General features: G+C 56.3%; 1 protein-coding gene across 3 annotated transcripts in view; it reads right to left on the reverse strand.

The window, feature by feature from the left end:
- VAC14 (VAC14 component of PIKFYVE complex) overlaps nt 1-19,013 on the reverse strand; it is a 101,653-nt gene that overhangs the window by 49,919 nt on the left and 32,721 nt on the right. For all 3 annotated transcript variants that reach the window (XM_025888853.2, XM_073880038.1, XM_073880039.1), the window contains one exon: nt 3,415-3,571. In XM_025888853.2, the coding sequence (XP_025744638.1) occupies nt 3,415-3,571 (157 nt within the window). The remainder of the gene's footprint in view (nt 1-3,414; nt 3,572-19,013) is intronic.

A 19,013-nucleotide genomic window follows, 5' to 3' on the forward strand; every position in this document is an offset into this window, starting at 1 on the left:
GAGCTGGGGTCAAACTCCACCTTGGACCAGAGAACCCTGCAGGGCACACTGACGTGAGCAGTTATCCCACCAAGGAAGGAAAGGGAAGACTGGGTTTTGGGGGCAAACATCAGTCCTGGGGTGACCTTTGACCCGAGACGGCCACACTGCTGCCTCTCCTGGCCCAGGCTGCTCCCTCTCCTGCAGCAGCTACATCCAGGTCCCAGGAGGGCCGGGCACGTCTCAAATGAGGGACTGATCCTGGAGGCCTCCTGCTTCTGCTGAGCCTTTGGCTCAAGGTTCAGGCTCCTCAGGTCTGCTCAAAGGGGGCTCCTCACCCCGTCTCCCCAGAGCCTAGGTGGCCTCAGCCGGCGTCCCCGGGTGGAGATGGGCAGAGAATGCACAAAAGCTGCCCACTCAGAGGAGACACAAGTGGTTATTTCCGTTTCATTTCACCAAATCATAATTAGGAGACAGCAGCATGCGGGACCTCTCCACGGGCTTCCCTCAGGGCCGCCCACTCAGGCAGCCCCCTCCCGAATGCCCCCGAGGTGAGCCTCTTCCTGGCTTGGGGCTCTGCGGAGGTCAGCAACGAAGCGGCGGTGGGAGAAGCAGACCATCGCCGCTGCCCACACGCTCTGCACCGGAGGGAGCGACGTGTGCACTGGGCCCGGTGGGAGGGATGGCCTGCGGACCCCGGGACTGCAGCGACGGTGCATTTAGGCGCCCGTGGCAGCTTCCCAGGTGGGTGATGCTGCCCCAACCCTCACGCTAAATCTGCACCATTTGAGTTTTACAGACCCAGTGAGCAGGCAGGGCCGTTTGGTTCTCTACAAATGTGCTGATTTCATCTTTGCTCGGCTCCCTGCCTCCTTGGCTTTCCAGAAAGACCCTTTACTGCGGGGGTGGTGGCACTCTATCCTAAAGGGACATGGCACAGCACTCTCAGCGCTCTGCAAGTTCTCAGAGCTGTGCCCGAGAGAGCCAGAGGAAAGCAAAATCCAAACAGGAAGAGGGTCTGGCCTTGTAGCCTCTTTCCACGTGCACGGCCGGATGGAAACAGAAGGAGTGACCCTCTTGCATGCCTGAGAAGCACTGGGAGAAACGGCAGCCCACAGATGAATGGGTGTACACTTCCTGCATGCTTTCTGACCCAAACAGCCACCCCCCACATCCTTGGGGCCTGGCCAGTGCCCTCCCCACGGTAGCCAAAGCAGGAGAGGGGACGGCGCCCAGCTCTGGTTTCCTGTGCTTTTCTCTTACTAGTTTGAACTTGACCTTTTAAAATCATGCACCCATTTGAAAAATCTGGTGTCAGCTGTGGAAACGCATGCATGTGTGGTTCCCACTCTGTGCAGCGAACATGTGAGTCTCAGGCTAGGCGCACGTGGCCCATGGTGCTCTGGGTCCTTGAGGCAAGAGGTGATACTGACTGTAGGCACTTCCTTAGTGTTCTTTCCCATCTGGCACACTTGGTTGTTTTTCTATGAACTCAGGGTGAGTCCCTGGCTGATGTGAGCCAGTCCTACAGCCCTGGTGAGCGGGGGCAAATCTTCACCACCTCAGCCTCGTTAGCAGCCCACCCACCTCGGCAGGGCCAGGAGCCAGGGTTCGGAGTACCTAGCTGTCTCAGACTCCCCTCAGCTCCTGCCCCCCCAGCGGCTGAGAGGGCCCCTCCTGGGGCTCCCGGTCTGGGCCTCCCCAGGACACATGCCCCGCCCTCTCCAGCAGACCTGGGCCCCAGGCCATTTTCCAGCCCAGCCCATTCCTCTGATAATGAGTAAGCACTTCAGTCATCAACTTTTTGGCGCCCAGAGAGAAAAAACACTTCAGAGGTAGAGGGACAGATCCTGGGGAGTCCTGGAAACAGAGGTATCCTTCCCTTGCCTGAGGCTGTGCTGCCTCAGGTTTGGCTTCTCTCACTCTGAGGAGAAGATTCTGGACAACTGCTTCCTGGGGAGGGAGATCTGAGGGCTGGCTCCGACCCACAGGATGCCTTCTCCTGGCTGTGCCCCTCCTGCAGTCACTTCTCACCCTCACCCCCCTCGCCGCTGCTCCCCCCCCCCCCCCCCCCCCCTCCCAGGGGGCCCCCCCCCCCACACCATGGCTCAGTGCCCACACTCAACCTCTGGCATTCTTGCCATCTGTCCCAGGGACTTCGGGTTGACCCCGAGCACTAACGTGGGACACAGGATGGAGAACGGACTCCTGGGCTGTGGGACAGAGGCTGGGGACCTCCCCGAGGGTCCCAGGGTCAGGATGTGGGAGCCTCCCACCGTGGCCTCTGACTGCCTGGAGGAAACTGGGCTCCTGGGCAAGGAAGCCACTGTATCCTGGGGAAACAAGAGAAGGAAACTGGGCAGCCACCAGAGCCCCTTACTCTTTCCTTGCTTCAGGCAGAAACAGGTGGACACTTGGGACCAGTTGCAGGCAGAGCACGGGCAGCAGCAGTGGCCTGAAGCCTGGGGTCCTATGTGACACCCCACTGCAGGAGCTGGGGGAACCCTTGACTTCACATGTCACCAGGGAGACATCTTCAGTGCACGGGCCTTCTGTGACTCGGTCTGGCAGCCCTGGCGGCTCCACCGAGCAGGTGTTCTCAGGGCGGGGTATCAGAGCACCTCCGGGGGGGCGCCGCCTGCTGGAGTGGCAGGAGGGAAGCGGCCGCTGCAAGGTCCTCCATCTTTTTGACATTTGGCTTCTGCATCAAAGGAGGAGCCATCTAGGACCTTGTAACTGGATGTCAAGAACCACTCAGGAGACAAAGAGACACCCCAGGCAAACACTCAAGATTTGCTGGGGACTTTCCTATCAACTTGCATCCTTGGCATTTCCCAGGATCACGTCACCGGAGGGAACTGGCGTCTGCCTGGGAGGGAGGAGCTGCGAGTTGCACTGGTCCAGGGAGGAGAGCCACCTGCTATATGGAAGGACCCTGAGGGGCGAGCCCCAGGAACACCATGGCTACCTTCATGTCCAAGGACTGCCTGGGAACACCCTGTTTGAATTATCCCCTCTCTTGCCTGGGCTGCCTGCCATGTTGTTTGCTATTTTTAGCTCCCTGCTGAGGAAGGAAATGGCTGCCTCGTCTTCCACCTGTGAGACCCAAGGCTCCAAAGCCCCCTGATTCCTGACTGGGGAGATGCTGCCCCAGCAAAAGAGACAATCAGCTGACTCAGAAGGTTTTATATTTAGCTGATGGCTCAAAAGTATGAACGGTGCAGGAAGATGAGGAAAAGGGGATGTGAGGGCCTCTTATGGGGGTGGGGAGGCAGCAGGAGGGTGAGGTCTGCCTGCCTCTCAGAGAGCGGAGGAAACTTCTGACTGCTCACACCTTAGCAGAGCGCGGCAGCCCAAAGAGCACCTGGTCTAGGACGAGACTGGGCACTAGCATTCCCAGGGCCCCCGGGCTGTAACCAGAAGGGGATTACTTACCGGGAGTGTTCAGCAGGTTGGCTCTGCCAGGGGTGGGCACCTGAAGTTCTGAGTGGCTGACCCGGAGGTCAGGGCCATCAAGGGGGCCTGGGTCATCCGTCTGGCCTGCTGGGGAGGAAGCAATTTCTGCCAACACCTCTAGATCCTTCAGGATAACCTGGGGGAGAAAAGCAAAGGATGAAGGACAAAGGCCTCTGGAGAGCTGTGTTCAGAGACAGAGAGCCGCCTCCAGGGAGTGGGGAGGGGTCTGCAGAGGGTGACAGGCTGTGAGAGCCACCAAGACTATGGCTGTAACAGTGTTTGGAAAGTTCTGCAGAAGATACGGATTGAAGAGAACACAGGCAGGCAGAAGATGGGCCAAGTGGAGGCAAGAAGCTGGAGTCCAAAGCATGGGAATAAGCTTTCCCATGACCACTTCTCTCTAGTCCCCTAAGCAGGGACCTGACAGGTCCCCAGAAGACGTGGGACTCAGGCATCCGGGTGCAGTCTGTGTGGTGTGCGTCCCAGGGCTCCTGGGCTGGCCGTGCCCCAAGGTTAACCCGTGTAAGGGACCAACAGCGCCCACTAGGCCACACTGCTGGTGTGCTGGCCACAGCTCAGCCCACCACCAGGCCACAGAGCAGATCCTTCTCCAGAGGTGACTCCAGGCTACCCTCTACATTTGGAACAGGACTCTGGGCTCCAAGATGGGGGACTTCTTAACTTCTAGACATGTTGTTCAATTCTCAGCTGCCTCCTCGATGGTCATACCCTAGGCCTGACCCCTGCCTGCCGAGTTCTTCCAGGTAAGACACAGAGCTGAGCATGGAGAACAGCTAAGCGTGAGCTCCAATCAGTGCTGTGTGTCGCAAGGTTCCCCAGGGCTGCCTCACAACCCAGAGCCCCTGTACCCTTAGAAGCTACCTGCCCCGCACAGCACCCATCTCCTCTTGCTCTTCATCTTCCATCAACAGCCAGCAGGGCCCTGACCACACTGCAGGGAGGGCTGCCTTGCCCCTTCCCGCCCCCCCTCTCATCTCTGCTCTGAAGATGAACGTGCCTGTCCTAGCACAGGTGTGCCCCCAGGATTGTCCGCGGCACTCAGTGGATGCCTGCTGGGCATGGACGGCAGACTGGGGAACAGGTGAATTGCCACGGAAACTGTGGGATTTGGTCCTGGACCTGTGGCAGTGACACAGAGCACCTGTGGCTGGGGCCATGGGGGGGGGGGGGGGGCTGCGTGCACCATGACAGACCAGCTGGCTGGAATATGGTGACAACGGTCAAGATGAGGCTACCGCAGGGCTTTCTGTGGGATGGTGAAAATGTTCTGGAGTGAGACAGTAGTGATGGTCACACAATCTTGTAAATATACTAAAAACCACTGAACTGTATATATATATTTTTTAAAGATTTTATTTATTTATTTGAGAGAGAGTGAGAGAAATAGTGAGGGAGAGCGGGAGCGGGGGGCAGGCAGAGGGAGAAGCAAGCTCCCTGCTGAGCAGAGAGCCCAAAGATGTGGGACTCGATCCCAGAACCCTGGGATTGTGACCTGAGCTGAAGGCAGATGCTTAATCAACTGAGCCACCCAGGTGCTCTGAACTGAGTATTTTAAAAGGGCAAATTTTATCTAAAACAACAACAACAAAAAAAGACAAAGCTACTACCCTCTCCTCAAAGCTTCAGAGTGGTTCCTGTCTCAATGCAAGTGACACACCAGTGCGTCCTCCCGCCCGGCCCCAGGCGTCACTTCCGGGATGCTCTCTGCCAGCCCCGGCCCCTGGGCCTTCTCCCAGCAGCACAGCGTGCTCAGCACTCAAGTGTTCCACAAGCCAGTGGTCTCGCTCCCCATCCTGCCACGCTCCGGCCTCCTCCAGGCTGGACGCAGCACACACACACGTGACCTCCCACCTGTCCAACTGCCCTTTCCTTCGCTGTGCCCCGGCTCTCAGCACCGCCTGAGCCCCCACAGTGCCAGCCCCTGGGCTGGGTGCCGGGGCTGCAGTTGAGTCCGACAGGCCTCTGCCCACGGCCTGGCACGGAAACCCACACTCGCCTGCCCTTCCAGGCACAGTTATGGGTATATTTGGAACATTCTGATTGCTGGGCCTGCAGGGGATGGATCCATGCTGGTTGAAGATCGTGGCTGCTAAGCAGCCTAGACAGATGGCAGGAACGAGCGCTGCCCCTGTGCCCAGGCCAAGAGCCGGGGGCCTGGCAGGTCCAGCCCAGAAGCGGAGAGGCCCAGGCCATCTGCTCCCCAGGAGGTTCTCTACTTCAGAGGTGGCAGAAGTGGACACAGGGGGAGGGGGTGGGATGGGGGAAGAGAGAGCTAGGCGGGTGACAGAGCAGCACTCCGCGCGAGAGTGGCCTGAGCACAGGCCATGCACTCAAGACGCTCAACTGTCCCAGCAAGTCACTGTCTGAAGGGCAGGGAGTGAGGGGAGACCTGGGAATCGGGGGGCAGGGAATGACTCACTCAAACGGTGAGGCAAGAAGCAAGCCGACTGTGCCTCGAAAAGTTAAACAAAGTCACCACGGGTACACTTCCACCCCTAGTGTTCACCCAAGAGGACCGCAAACGTGTGCACACAGGACTTACACAGAAATGCTCACAGCATCAGTGTCCATCATGCCTAGAAAAGGGAACAACCCTCAGGTCCTGATGCCAATTCTGATGTGGTTTTTTTCTGACAGCAGCTGGGGTGTCCTACAATTCAACTCAATGCTGACCACCTACCTGGGGGTAGCGGTGGAGCCCACAGGTTGAGGGCTCAGTCCTACAAGACTGCCCCGCCCCAAACCCCCGGCTTCAGATGCCAATCATAAGCCCCTCCTTGGGTTCGATTCCTTTGCAAGAGCTGCTTATACTCAGAGAAACATTTTACTGACCAGGTCACCGGTTTATTGTAAAAAGATGTAACTCAGGAACGGCCAGATAAAAGAGATGCAGAGGGCACAGTATATGCGAAGGGGCACAGAGCTTCTGTGCTCTCTGGGGCTCACTTTCCCCAAATCTCCACATGGTCACCAACCTGGAAGCTCTCTAAACCCCATCCTTTTGGGTTTTTACAGAGGCTTCATTATGTAGGTATAGCTGATGAAATCACTGGCCGTTGTCAGTTGATTCAACCTCCAGCCCCTCTCTCCTCCTCGAAGATTGGGTTGAAAGTTCAACGCTCTCATCACACGGTTGGTTCTCCTGGCAACCAGCCCCTCATCCTTCTGGGCATCCAAGTCACCTCAGTAACCTAACAAAAGTCACCTTTATTATTTTCAACACTCGGGAAATTCCAAGGGTTTCAGGAGCTCTGTGCCAGAATGAGGGATGAAGACCAAATACGTATTGTTTACTATATCACAGTATCACAAACCCAAATGTTTATCAACTGATAAATGGATAAACAGAATAAAGCATATCCATGCCAGCGACTATTCTTTCGCAATAAAAGCAATGAAGTTCTGATACATGCTACAAAACAGATAAACCTTGAAAACATTTGCTAAGTAAGAGGAGCCAGATGCAAAAGGCCACATACGGTATGATGATTCCATTTATGTGAAATGTTCAGACCGGGCAAATCTATAGAGACAGAGTGGAGCTTGTGGCTGCCAGGGGCTGGGGGAGGCAGACATGGGAAGTGACTGCTAATTGGTACAGGGTTTCTCTTTGGGGTGGTAAAAATGTTCCGGGATTAGACAGCGATGTTTGCACAACCTTGTCAAAATACTAAAACCCACTAAGTTGTATACTTTACTTTTTTTAAAGGTTTTATTTTTTTAAGTAATCTCTACACCCAACATGGGGCTCAAATTCATGACCCCAAGATCAAGAGTTGCATGCTCTACCAACTGAGCCAGCCAGGCGCCCTTAAATTGTGTACTTTAGAAGGGTGAATTTTTATGGCTGGTGAATTGTATCTAAAAAGAGAAGTCGAAGCCCCAAATCGGCACCCTAGATCCCAGTCCAGTGGTACGTGTAGAGCAGTTTACTCTTGCTGTGCCCATGGTCCAAGGTGGCAGGACCTCACTGAGCACCACCCCCCCGCGACCTCACGCCTGGTTCTGACTCCCTGGAGGGCCGAGAGCGCTCAGCGAGGCTACCTGTGTCCCTACATCTCCAGCACGTGCCAGTGCCGCCGCAGCCCCAAGCTGCAGGCTACTGCTCTCAGGGCTGGCTGGGCAGGTGGGCCGAGGCCCGCGACCTCTTGTCTTCTCCGCAGCAAATCCTGGTGGTCAAATGTGGCAGGCGAGGAAAGTGCAGGACAGCTGGGGTCAGGCTAGCGCTCGGCTACTTTCCCCCCGCCCGCCCACGAGGGCCACAGTGGCCCACACCAGGCTTCTGGCGGGGACTCACTCCCCTAACAGAAAAGATGCTCGCGAAGAACCAGTAGCACCTGAGAGGCCCGACCCGTGAGAGGCCCCCAGGGCCAGGCTGCAGGGGACCGGGAGACCGGAGGAGGAAGCCCTCCTCACTTCCACCTAGAATTAATGCCCTCATTTGCCGTCAGTCTCCCGTTGCAGCAAGTCACCTGCTCAAGGGATGAGGGAGTCCACTTCAAACACAGCTCTGGCCCCCAAACCAGAGCCCAATAAGCTACACTGGGCTCAGTGGTCAGACAGCCCTGACTTGCAGTCAGCTGCACCCCTCTAACTTCTCCCCCAGCAGCCACTGAGCACCCACTGTGGGCCAGGGCCTATGTTGACTGGAGATGTAAAGCTACACAGGATGGCCCTGCCTCTCCGGACAGTGACCTTGGGGAGGGAGACAGGCAGTCAACAAACACTTACAATGCAGTGCGTGTGCACCGTGGCCTGTAGGGAGCAAGAGGCTTCCGAAGTACCTGAGCAGCAGTCGGCCAGGGAACCAGGGCTAGAGGAAGGCACGCGAAGCATTTTCTTAACTAGCATAAGCCTTTCATGCGCACAGAACCAGAGTCACGTGGCACATTCCAGGAACCGAAGCTTTGATCTAGCTCTGGAGTGGGGCTGGGGCGGGGGTGGGTGTTACACAGGAGACAGCAGGCCCAAAATGGAGTCACTTGGGCTAATTCCCATGACAACAAACCAAGACTTAATACCTAACCTAACCGCAGTTTCAACCTGTAGCCAGTCAACATGGAATTACCTGGCCAGCACTAGTGAGATAATCCCCCTGGAAGACCCCTTCCGGTCCTCTTAGAAAGGCGAACTTGCCTGAAACGCATTCTTTGCAAATAATTTTCTTTCTCCGCCCTTCTGCCTTTAAAAACCTTTCCTTTCCTACAGCTTCTTTCTACTGCTGGATGGGGATGCTGCTGCCTGTTTCCTGAACTGTCGAATAAAGCCACTGTGATCTTTAAATTTACTCCCCTGAAGTTTTGTTATCTAACAGGGGGGCAGGGCCAGAAATCAGGCAGAAGTCAGAAGGAGGGGCAGGTCACCAAGATCTATGAGGTTTGAACTTAGTTTTGCAGGTGATGGGGAGTCTGTTTCCTCCTACGTGCCAACAGAGCTTCGCCCTGGCGAGGTTGGCAACATTATAGGAGACATTTCTGTTAGGAGATTTTTGGTACCACAGCTGAACTTGGCCAGTGGTCCTGGCTCAGGTACTGGGCAGGAACAACGATGCATACGTGCAGGGCTCCAGATTTCACTTCTCTACCACAGAGAATCTGCGTGGACATCTTCATACCACCTCCTCCCCTCCGTACCGGAGAGCAGTAGCCAGCAAAACTGCGTATTTCACATTTTGAATTCTCTTATCTTGGAAAGTTTAACACCAAATGGCAAATGAATGCAAATTATATTTCAATTGCACAATTAAAGCCGGAAATGTTGTGTACAGGTTCCTTCAATGATCCCAGCTACTCCTCTAGTGCTTACATATCAAAAGATTTGTCTCTGGTCCCCGGTGACTGGCAAAAATCTGACAGACAGCCCTCCCTGAGGAACACCATGTGTACTCGTAGGCCTTCGAGTGCGTGCGCGTGCGCGCGCGCGCGCGCACACACACACACACACACACACACACACACACACACACACAGCACCCTCCTGCTTCTTTCAAATGGGTGTCTGAGAATAGCAGAGATGCAAGGAGATGAAGGGGCTGCCAAAATGGAGGGCAAGGAATGGCTTGAAAAGAGAGTGGGGGATTTGTGGGGAGCCACTCCAGGGCTCCTGTGCCCATCCAGTCCAGATGCTGGCTCTCTCCTAGCTGACAGCAAATCCCAGATGCCATGGAGCAGCAATCCTGACAAAGGCCTGGGCCAGGACTCTGCCTCTGCCTTGGGAGTGAGGAGTGGTCCAGGGAGGCGATGTTAAGGTCGGGGTGGGTGCTGGGACAAAGCAACACGGACCACGGGGGAGCCGTGCTCTGCCCACCGGCTGAAGCTGGCTTTGAATCCCTGTGCCAGGCCAGGGTTTGGGTGCTCCACCTCTCCTGGAGACCCCTTGGTCTGTGGACAAGAAGGTCTGGGACAAGGACACAGCGACCTCAGCAGCCTTGCTTGTGGGGCACTGGCTCAAGGCCTGGATGAAAGGCCTGCTGCTCGGCCCCTGGAAACCAGAGTTAGTCCCCTTCCCAGGAGCAGGCTGGCGGGGCCCAAGCCTACACTGGCCTGTAGTCCTGGCTCGGAGAATGAGGCAAGGCTCAAAGAAAGCAGGAGGAAGCCATGCCAATTAGTATGCACTACACAGCTTTTTGCAAAATGAATATAAAACACTTGTGCTTTCTTTTTGTGTGAGAGAAAGAGGGTGGGGGGAGAGGGAGGAGGAAGAAGGTTACAAGAAAGCAATATTCTGCAGGGGCAGGAGTGCCTGCAGTTGCCGTGGCAACAGGCTGGGGATGGAGGAGAGTGGTGGTGGGGAAGGCACATCAGCTGGTCCCTGGTCCTGGAGTGGGGTGAGCTTTGAGCTGGCCATCAGTGGAGTGAAAGGGTCGGTGACAACTGGGAGCGGAAAACATCTGACAAAGCAACTCTGAGAGAAAGGCCTGGGGGTGGGGAGGGGCCGGCCTACCCTCTGTGGCTCGGGGAGCAAGGTCAAGGAGGCCAAAGGGTTCCTGAGCAAGCCCTTGCTTCTAGGTGACTTGACACCGGCAAAGGGCATATTTCAGCGTGGGAGGGAAGTCGCCATCTGGACGGGGCACCTGCAGGCTGTCACCCCACTGTACTCCAGCAGGCCGAGGACCGGGTCTCTAGGATGGCGCTGGTGTCCTTCTTTTTTATGAGTCAGCCAGGCCCTCCCTGTCCCAACACCTTGTCCACAGAGCAGCCCTGGAAAACCCCTTGTTGTGGGAGGCCCCATTCGTTCCCTCTCCCTGGCTGTGCTTTCCCCCCCGGGAATGGCTGGAGACCCAGGGCTGAACGAGGCCAACTCCCTAGGCTGCGGGCCCGTCCTGGCCTCCTACTGAGGCTCCTGACTCTGGAGTCCCAGGGCAAAGCACGGAGCAGATGTTGAATGAATACTTGCCGACTGGCAGCGCCAGGCAGGAAATGGAAGATGTGGATGGGTCTGAATAGCTCCTGCCGAGGGGATGGGTGGAGAGGCCTCCCACTTCACCCTACCCACTTATCTCTGAGAAACTTTTGTCACAAGTTTGGCTCGGCCCCTGGTCAGCTGATTAGGCTCCAGATGTCAAATGGCTCTGCCTTCCAGCCCCATGAGGAGGGAAGGAAATTCTCGAGCTGGGCCCCCTCTAGTCCTAGTCAGGAGGAAGCCGCAGAGTGTTTCCAAGGGACACAGCTAAGTGCTGGCAGGAAAGGTGAATTCAGGCTGAAGGCCCTGGGGGCTAGGGTCTGGCCAGTGCGGGCCACGGCCAAGGCTATCTGATGCCTCTGCCTGGAGCAATGGGGCCACAGGGGCTGTGCCTGAGATCTGGGTCAGGTCAGGCTGCTCCTTGTTCTTGGGAAGTGGAGCTGAAATTAAGCGTGGAGGCACCGAGGCTGGGCATCCACGGAGCCCTGGGGCCCTCTGCTTCCTGCCACACAGAAGCCTGTCCATTTCCTTCAGGCCCAGCGGGTCAGGTCTCTTGAGTCCCTGACCACATACAGAATGGCTCCTGCGGCTTGCGGAGTCAGCCAGGGAACTGACCTTAGGAAGCATCCCCTTGGGGGTACCGAGGAAGGCCACGGGATCTCCCACAGACCCCAGAGCAGTCAACCAATGGAGCTCTGGGGGGAGGCACCCAGCGGCAGCCAGCGCCAGGGCTGAGGCTCCTGTCCCGGACACAGAGTAAACCTGAGCCGCAGAAGGCAGCAATCGGGCCCTGGCCAGGCCTGGGAAAGGGGTGGTATTCCCAGAAAAGCTCATGGCTACAACGGGGTCAGAGCGGGCCAAGGCCAGCATCTCCTGGGGGGCGGGGCCCTCGGCCGTGCCTTCAGCAAAAGCAAGGAAAGCACTGCCAAAAATTTAGGTTTGGGGGCGGGAGAGAAGGACTGCTTAGGCTTGGGTCTCTTATTTCCCATTGAGAAAACCACTTTGAATAAAAACCTTTTAGGTCTTACTAAAGCAAAAACAACTTCAAAAAAGGAGAATTATATCTCGTTTTTTGGCCTGACTTTGAACACACGCTCATAGGAATCAAGACTATTTTCTTTTCCTCTCTTCTTTTTCTCTCCCTCTCTTTTTCCTTCTTTCATTTTTAATAAACTTTGAAATCCTTCCCTAAGTGCCTAGTTCTGTGCCATATATGCAAAAGGCCAGCATTTGGTGCTTACTAAGTCCCACAACAGTGACAGCACAGTGTGGATCCTGGCTGCTTTAACCATTCTAGCCTCGAAGGGTAGAGGAGAAGAGAAAGGCCAGCCCGGGTAAGACCGCTTGGAGGCCAGTTCCCAAGTACCCCCAGTGCGCCCCCTCACCCCCAGGTCTCCCTCCTGGTGATGCCAGCCATCGCTCACTTGCATCCCGCCAGGCCCCTGTCGGGGGGTTGGGGGGTGCATCTCTCAGCGTTATACATTCTCCCTGAGAGCGAGCCAGAGGCTGGAGAAGGGCCTGCCATGCTCCAGGCAGCATGGGAACAGCACACACACACACACACACCGTGAGCACTCGGTTACCAGGTGCTGAGCCGGGGGGCCGGCTGTCTCGGGCACCCGTGCATGGAAACTGGGACAGCAGCGCCGGGCTCTGTCTCCCCTCCTCTAGGCCTCTGCTTAACATGCACCCTGCCCTGAGGAGGCGGGTCTGTTGTGGCAAGGCTGGGGCGGGGGGGGGGGGGGGGGCCGCGAGGGGGGGGGGGCGGGGGGGGGGGGGGGGGGGGGGCGGTGGTGGTGGTGTTCAGCTCACCATCCACCTCTGTCCCCCCAAAGTGTGACAAGGGCTCTGGGAGGGTCTGAGGGCACAGGATGCTGTGATACACAGACGGGGACCTGTTTGATGTGCAGGAGGAGGGGCGGTGTGAGACAGACAAGGCTTCACGGGGCATCTAAGCTGAGTAACTTGGCGGAGTTACTTCACTTCTCCGAGCCGCGGTTTCTGCTTCGGTGAAGTGGGGGACACAACAGAAGGCCCCGGGAAGGGTTGCTGTAGGATGGGCTAAGGTCATACATGCTCAGTGATGTCCAGCACAGGGTGTGGCAGGCAGCAAGTGAATGGAAAATACCAGAAACTCAGGCAACGAGGCCCGACCTCAGAGAACAATTCAGGAGGTCTGGGTTGAGGCCTAAGCAGCTGGGTTTTAAAAAGCTCCGGAGAATTCTGACAGCAGCTCTTGTGTGGATGTCTCCACTGTGGGGCTGATGTCTGGGTTATTGGACCTGGGCCTTTCTAGGTAAGATTATGGATCACTTCCTGAGTTCAAGGGGAGATGGGCGGGGGGCAGGCTGCCAGGCCCAGGGCCAGGCAGTGTGCTCACCCCTGCAGCTTGGCTTTACAAGAGCTGCCAGCCCTGTCCCAGGGGAAGGCAGTCCCCAGCTGACTTCCCTTTGTGGAATCCCTCCCTCGCTGCTGGGCCCTTCACCGGGGAAGCCAGCTTTCTCCCTTATTCCACCCTTCCCAGGCCAACCTCTGCCTTCCTCGTGAGCCCAGGGGCACCAGGCAGCAGGCCCCCTGGCCCCCATGTCCACCAGTTACTGTGCCAGCTTTGGGTTCTCACCTGCACATCAGGGGAAGGAGTGCACACAGGGAGAAACGTTAAAAGATGCTCCGGGCACACGGACCTGCCTTCCCAGAGCAGAATGCTGCCAGGCCGGCTGCGGTTACTTGGGTCCCCCTTCACTAGGCGGCCTTTCTCGCCGGTGCAATTCTGGAACCATCACCGAGGCGGTCCTCTCATCTCCCCAGCAATGACCTGCTACCAGGACTCCTTTCAGAAGATCAAATCCTTCCAGGAGCCCTAGCGGTGACTGCTGGTGCCTCCGCTGGGCTGTGGGGCCGGGCTGGCTGTCCCTGGGGACTGAGTGCACCCCCCCCCCCCGCATTGTCCCTGCTGCCCTTCTCCCTGCCCGTTCCTCCCTCCTCTCTCTCTCTCTTTCAGAAGCCCCCAAAGGAAGCTGCAGCGTCAGCCACAGAGAGCCATGTGGACGAGTGCCCTGTGTCCTCAGCATGGCCCCAGGGGCGCGGGGGGAGGGGGGGCAGTGGTGGCGCGGGGAGGCTATGGCAGGCAAGGGCTCCCCTCCCCAGGTTGGGGGGACTCTCGGCAAGAGGAACCAAGTTCTTGGCCCCCAACATCTTGCCCCTTGGTTTTCTGGCTGGTATCTGACCTGATGGCGTGACCTGACTGTTAAGAAATCTTGGGGCCTGAGGAGGGGGGTGGAGGAGTTGTTTTCGTTTGTTTTGGAGACTGGACGCAGTGAAAAGTGGAGTGAAAGTAAAACGAGGCCGGGATCTCAGGAGAGGGAGCAAACCCTGTTCTTGTGGGAGACGGTCCACTGAGAGCAGGCCCCATCAGTATTCCCCGGAGTGGGGTCAGGACCACACAAAGTCAGGGCTGGACGCGACGAGCACAGGCCAGGCCAAGTGCACTTGATGGAGGCAAGGAGGCGCTGGGGACTTGCCGGGTCCCACGGAGAGCGGGGCAGTGCAGGGCAGAGGACTGCCCTTCTGTTCCTCGCCAGGCCACTTCCCACACTCCCCCTCAATGACCCAGCGGCCAGGACCGCTCCTTCGGCATGGGCCCTGGGAGGGCGGGAGCCCAACAGGGCAGGTCAAGATTCAATACTCAGAACTGAAGAGGGGAGAGGGGGCCAGCCTGAAGGAAGCTGTGCCTCCACCCTGCCTGGAACCCTGCTCTGCACCGAGGTCAGCTCTTGTGTACTTTTAGATGTTCTGGAACCAGACAGGCCCAACTTCTGGCTCCTGGCGGTATGAGCTTGGGCAGATTACCTTCCTCACACTTGGATGTCCTGTTAAGTCAAACTGGGGATAATGAAAACCAGTCCAAGAGCGCCAGGCCGAGTGGTCACAATAGAAACAATGTGCTCCGAATAGGGCATCCGCCCCATAAACTTCGCCGTCTGCCCTCTCCTGCTCCCAGCCTCCTTCCACAGATGCGGGGGTCTGAGCCCAGCACCCACTGTGGTTTCCAAAGGCAGCCAGCGGCGGGGGTGCTGGATGGACCATCAGCTCTCTGAGCTGCCCTCAAACGAAGGGGCTCTAATGAAGTGGAAGCCCCCATTTCTGGGGCAGACACTGAGAGATGGCCGGTTTCACTCCCCTGGGGGCAGGAGAGCACAGCCCCAGTCGCCCTGGACTTTGAGGAAGAAGAGGAACCCACGGGAATGCTCTCAGTCTGGGGCCGCCCCCTGGGTGAGACCCCCACGCCGAAGGCCCTGTTGTCACTAACTAAATCCCTTTAAAGCAGCCGACCCACCAGACCAAAGTGACAAGAGTGCTTGGGAAAGGCAAGCCCAGTGAGCTGTCTGTCTCCTTTGAGAGACTGGAGAACCTCTCCATTTCTCCTGAGACCTGGGCCATGAGAACAAATGACATCCTCTCCTGCGCCCCCTACCCCGCAAAGTCAGCCGTGTCTGAGAGCCCAGAGGGCTGGTGGACTGACCCACACAGAGTTGATGGCCCCCCTTTCCCTCAGGATGCAGCAAAGGTGAGAGCAGCCCCTGGGCTCCCTGCCCCACTGGGCTGGACGCTCTTGAGGTGTGCTACGGGGTTGAGGACGGGGAAGGCCCCAGTCACCCTGGACCACGGGTGCGTCACAGCTCTCGCGGGGTGCTCGAAGGACCTTTACGAGATGCCCCCATCACTGGCGACAGCAGCCGGCCACAGCGCCTGAGCCAACCACACTCCTCACGTGGCACACGGGTTCCTAACCCGGAACCTGCCCCTGCTGCCCCTGCCGCCTTCACAGTCCTACCCTCCACGCTTCCTCATTGGCCAAGGGGGTGCTCATTCTTTTTTTCTGCTTGTATGTCAGCCACATGAGCCATAAACTCCCCTCAGCAATCTCTCTTCATGGTTCCTCTGAGCCTAGGGGAGGGGAAGAGGGCATTTCTCCTGGGTTGAGAACCTCTGCTCTGAAGTGATTAAGGTCATCTCGGCTCCAAGAGGTGAGAAGACCCTGGGCAAGGTGCCTCTGGAGGCCCCAGCGGGGTGTGCCCTTCTGCATCTCCACAGACTCTGAGGCTTGCTTCTGAGCAAGCGGCCGTGGCAGCCAGAGGCCCCGCGGCAGGCCCTCTGCCGATGATGCTTTCTCTTCTCTCCCCTGGAGCCAGGGCACCCAGCTCCTCCCTTCCACCTGCAATGCTGCAAACACAGCCCACTGACTTGAGCCGGAGGTCCTGAGGGAGGGCAGGGGAGGGGAGAAGGTATAGAAAGGGGTGCTGGTCCTGCTGCTCATTGCCTTCCCCTTGGTTTTTCTATGGCTGGATATGGACAATGAGCCCCCAAAGAAGCCCACCCACCTGGCCTTCGGCACGGGGCCTATGTGGTCCTAAGACGGGTACAGGACAGAGACCAGCTTCTGTTCCAGCTTTTGCTGCTGAAGCTGGGGCAGGAAGGATGTGGGGAAAAAACAGAGCCTATCATCCTGATTTCCATGTGTACCCTTGCCATTTCAACAGAAATGAGTACCAGCATCAGAGGGGCCAGAATTTACCATGTGTTCACACAGGTCGTGTATTCTACACCTGTGACCTCCTTTAATTCTCACTCGGGAATCCAGACCTGGGAGGGTGCTTCTCCCATTAGTTTCGGTTTTCAGATAAGCAAACTGGGGGTCAGAGAGGCCAGCTCATTTGCTCAAGATCAAGGTTAACCAACTACCAAGTGGTGTGCCAGGACCAGACTCTTGGACTTCCTGACTCCAAAGCCTGTGTTCTTAAGCCATCAAGCTGCACTGTCACCTGGGAGAAAATATTACCAAGAAGGGATAACACTCAACATCCCAACAAAATTTAAAATACTGAAAACAAACTTCATAACGAGTAAGACCTACAAAAAAGGCCTGAAAGCTTTACAAAATGACTTACAGAAACGGGGACAAGCTCTGTGTCTGGGTGGGAGAGTTCAAGGCAGCGACATACCAATTTCCCACTGAAGCACTTGTCATGACAGACAGGTAGTTATGATGGGCCAGGATCTGGCCCAGGAGCTCTATGCTATCTCCTGTAACAACGGCCTGTGAGGCAAGTGTGGACATCATGAGCCCCATTTCGCAGGCCAGAGAGGTCAGCCTCCTTGCCCAAGGTCCCTGGCGGAGAGGGTGAGAGCTGCAAGGCAAGCTCAGGTCTGGTGGCCAGCTGTCTGGTGGGGGTGGGGTGGGGTGCGCTACATCCTCTCACCTCTGAGGTGCACCAGGCATCCTTTTAGCTCTCTTCTGAGACTGAGATTTCTTTTTTAAACTTCTGCACTTTTATTTTAAGTGGACTTTATTTTTTAGAGAAGTTTTAGGTCCACAGTAATATTGAGCAGAAGTTACAGAGATTTCCCACATACCCCTGCCCTCACCCCCGCAGAGCTTCCCCCATAACGACGTTCCCCACCACAGTGGTATGTTTGTTACAATCAGTGAACCTGCACTGACACACCATTGTCACCCAAGGTCCACAGTTTACTTTAGGGCTCACTCCCGGTGCTGTATGTTCTATGAGTCTGGACAGAAGTATAACAACGCACACCCACCTTTATACCCCGAGGATTCCGAATGCAGGCTGGGAGGCAGTGGTGCTTGGGGGTGAGGTGTCAGGGTGGTCCCAAGGCCCCTCCTCGACCAGTCACACCTTCAGGGACATTGAGAGGAGCCGTCCTCTGGTGCTCATGGGCGGAGCTCACTCAGGCAGCTGCAGGCTTAAGAGGTAGCCGCCAACTGGCATCTTCCGGGCCAGGGGAGAAGCAGGCCCACCTCCCTACCAGGGCCCAGCAGGAAGCTCTGAGCATGCACCCTATAGTCCATGCTACTGAAATCAGGGTTGCATTTTCACTTAAAAACATGTAACTGGATCTCTAGCTAATGGGAGGATTTTTTCTCCAGTGCCAAGAATTTTAATTTGATACCTGCAAATTCTTTGACAAAAGGGATTTTCATATAAAGTGTGCAAGGAGCAGGAGACACTGAGGAAACAGCTACTTATACTGAATGATGGAAAAGCAGAACCAACCGAGGGTGCCAGAAGGGTGGGCCTACCAAGTATTGCTGGAGTAGAACTGAGCGACAATGGCAGGTAAGACACCCCAGCAAGGCCAAGTGCCAATGGGACTATGGAACATGGTGGTGTCTATGAGGCTTTGCCACTCCCTGCACCCAGCTGTTGCATCATTAACACCTGGGTACATTCTGTTCCCTGAGGCCAGTGGCTCTCACCGAGGGTGAGAAGCATGTGAGTTTATCATATGGGGAGAGAGAAATATTTGCAACACCAATGACAAACAGAATGTCCTTAATATACAAAGAGCTTCTACAAATCAATAAGAAAATGGACAAAGGGTCTGGGGGCTGAAGCTTTTGCAGGATATACACAGCTCTCCACACCACATAGAGAACTGTTCTTAAGAACTTGTGGAACAGGAGGTGGCGGCCAGAAATGGGGATGATGATACAACTGTAAAGACCAGCTCTCCCCACCCCCCCAATCTGGTTCTGATGTGGGTAGCTGGGACCAACACTTGGTGGAGCACAAGCGTGATGGCTGAGTGAATAGGAGGGTGAGCTCTGGAGTCAAACAGATCTGGCTTTGAGTTTGGCCTCCCGCTTCCTAGCTGCTGCGGGGTACTTTGCGTCCCCCAGTCTGAGTCTTCTGAGCTGTAAGACAGAAAGAGCAACAGTACTTCCCCACAGATTCTTTGAGGGTTCCCCAGATACCACGAATTGAGGGTCTAGCACAGTTCCTGGCACAGGAATGACTTCATACAAACTGTTGTTAAGAATCAACCGGAACAGTGGGATAACCTGCACCTTGAGGCCCCTGGGCTGGATGTAACATTGTGGCTAAATTCTCCCCACCAGTCTGGCTGTGACCTGATTTGACTGAATGGGCTTTCAGGGTCTTAAACCTCCCGGAGCTCTGACTGAGATCAGGGCTGTGTTTGGAAAAAATGGGAAAACCCACGAGAGAGTGATTTCTAGAGATCCCAGAAAGGAAGCTCCAGGAGAAGGGGGACTTTGTGTTGTTCATGGCCGTATTTCCACTGCCAAGTACACAGTATGCCCTCAAGGTTGCCAAAGAGACTGGGCAGGGGAC

This window comes from Callorhinus ursinus, unplaced genomic scaffold (genome assembly GCF_003265705.2).
Source record: "Callorhinus ursinus isolate GAN/ISIS: 27379988/994484 unplaced genomic scaffold, GSC_fseal_2.0 scaffold37, whole genome shotgun sequence".
NCBI classification, from domain to species: Eukaryota; Metazoa; Chordata; class Mammalia; order Carnivora; family Otariidae; genus Callorhinus; species Callorhinus ursinus.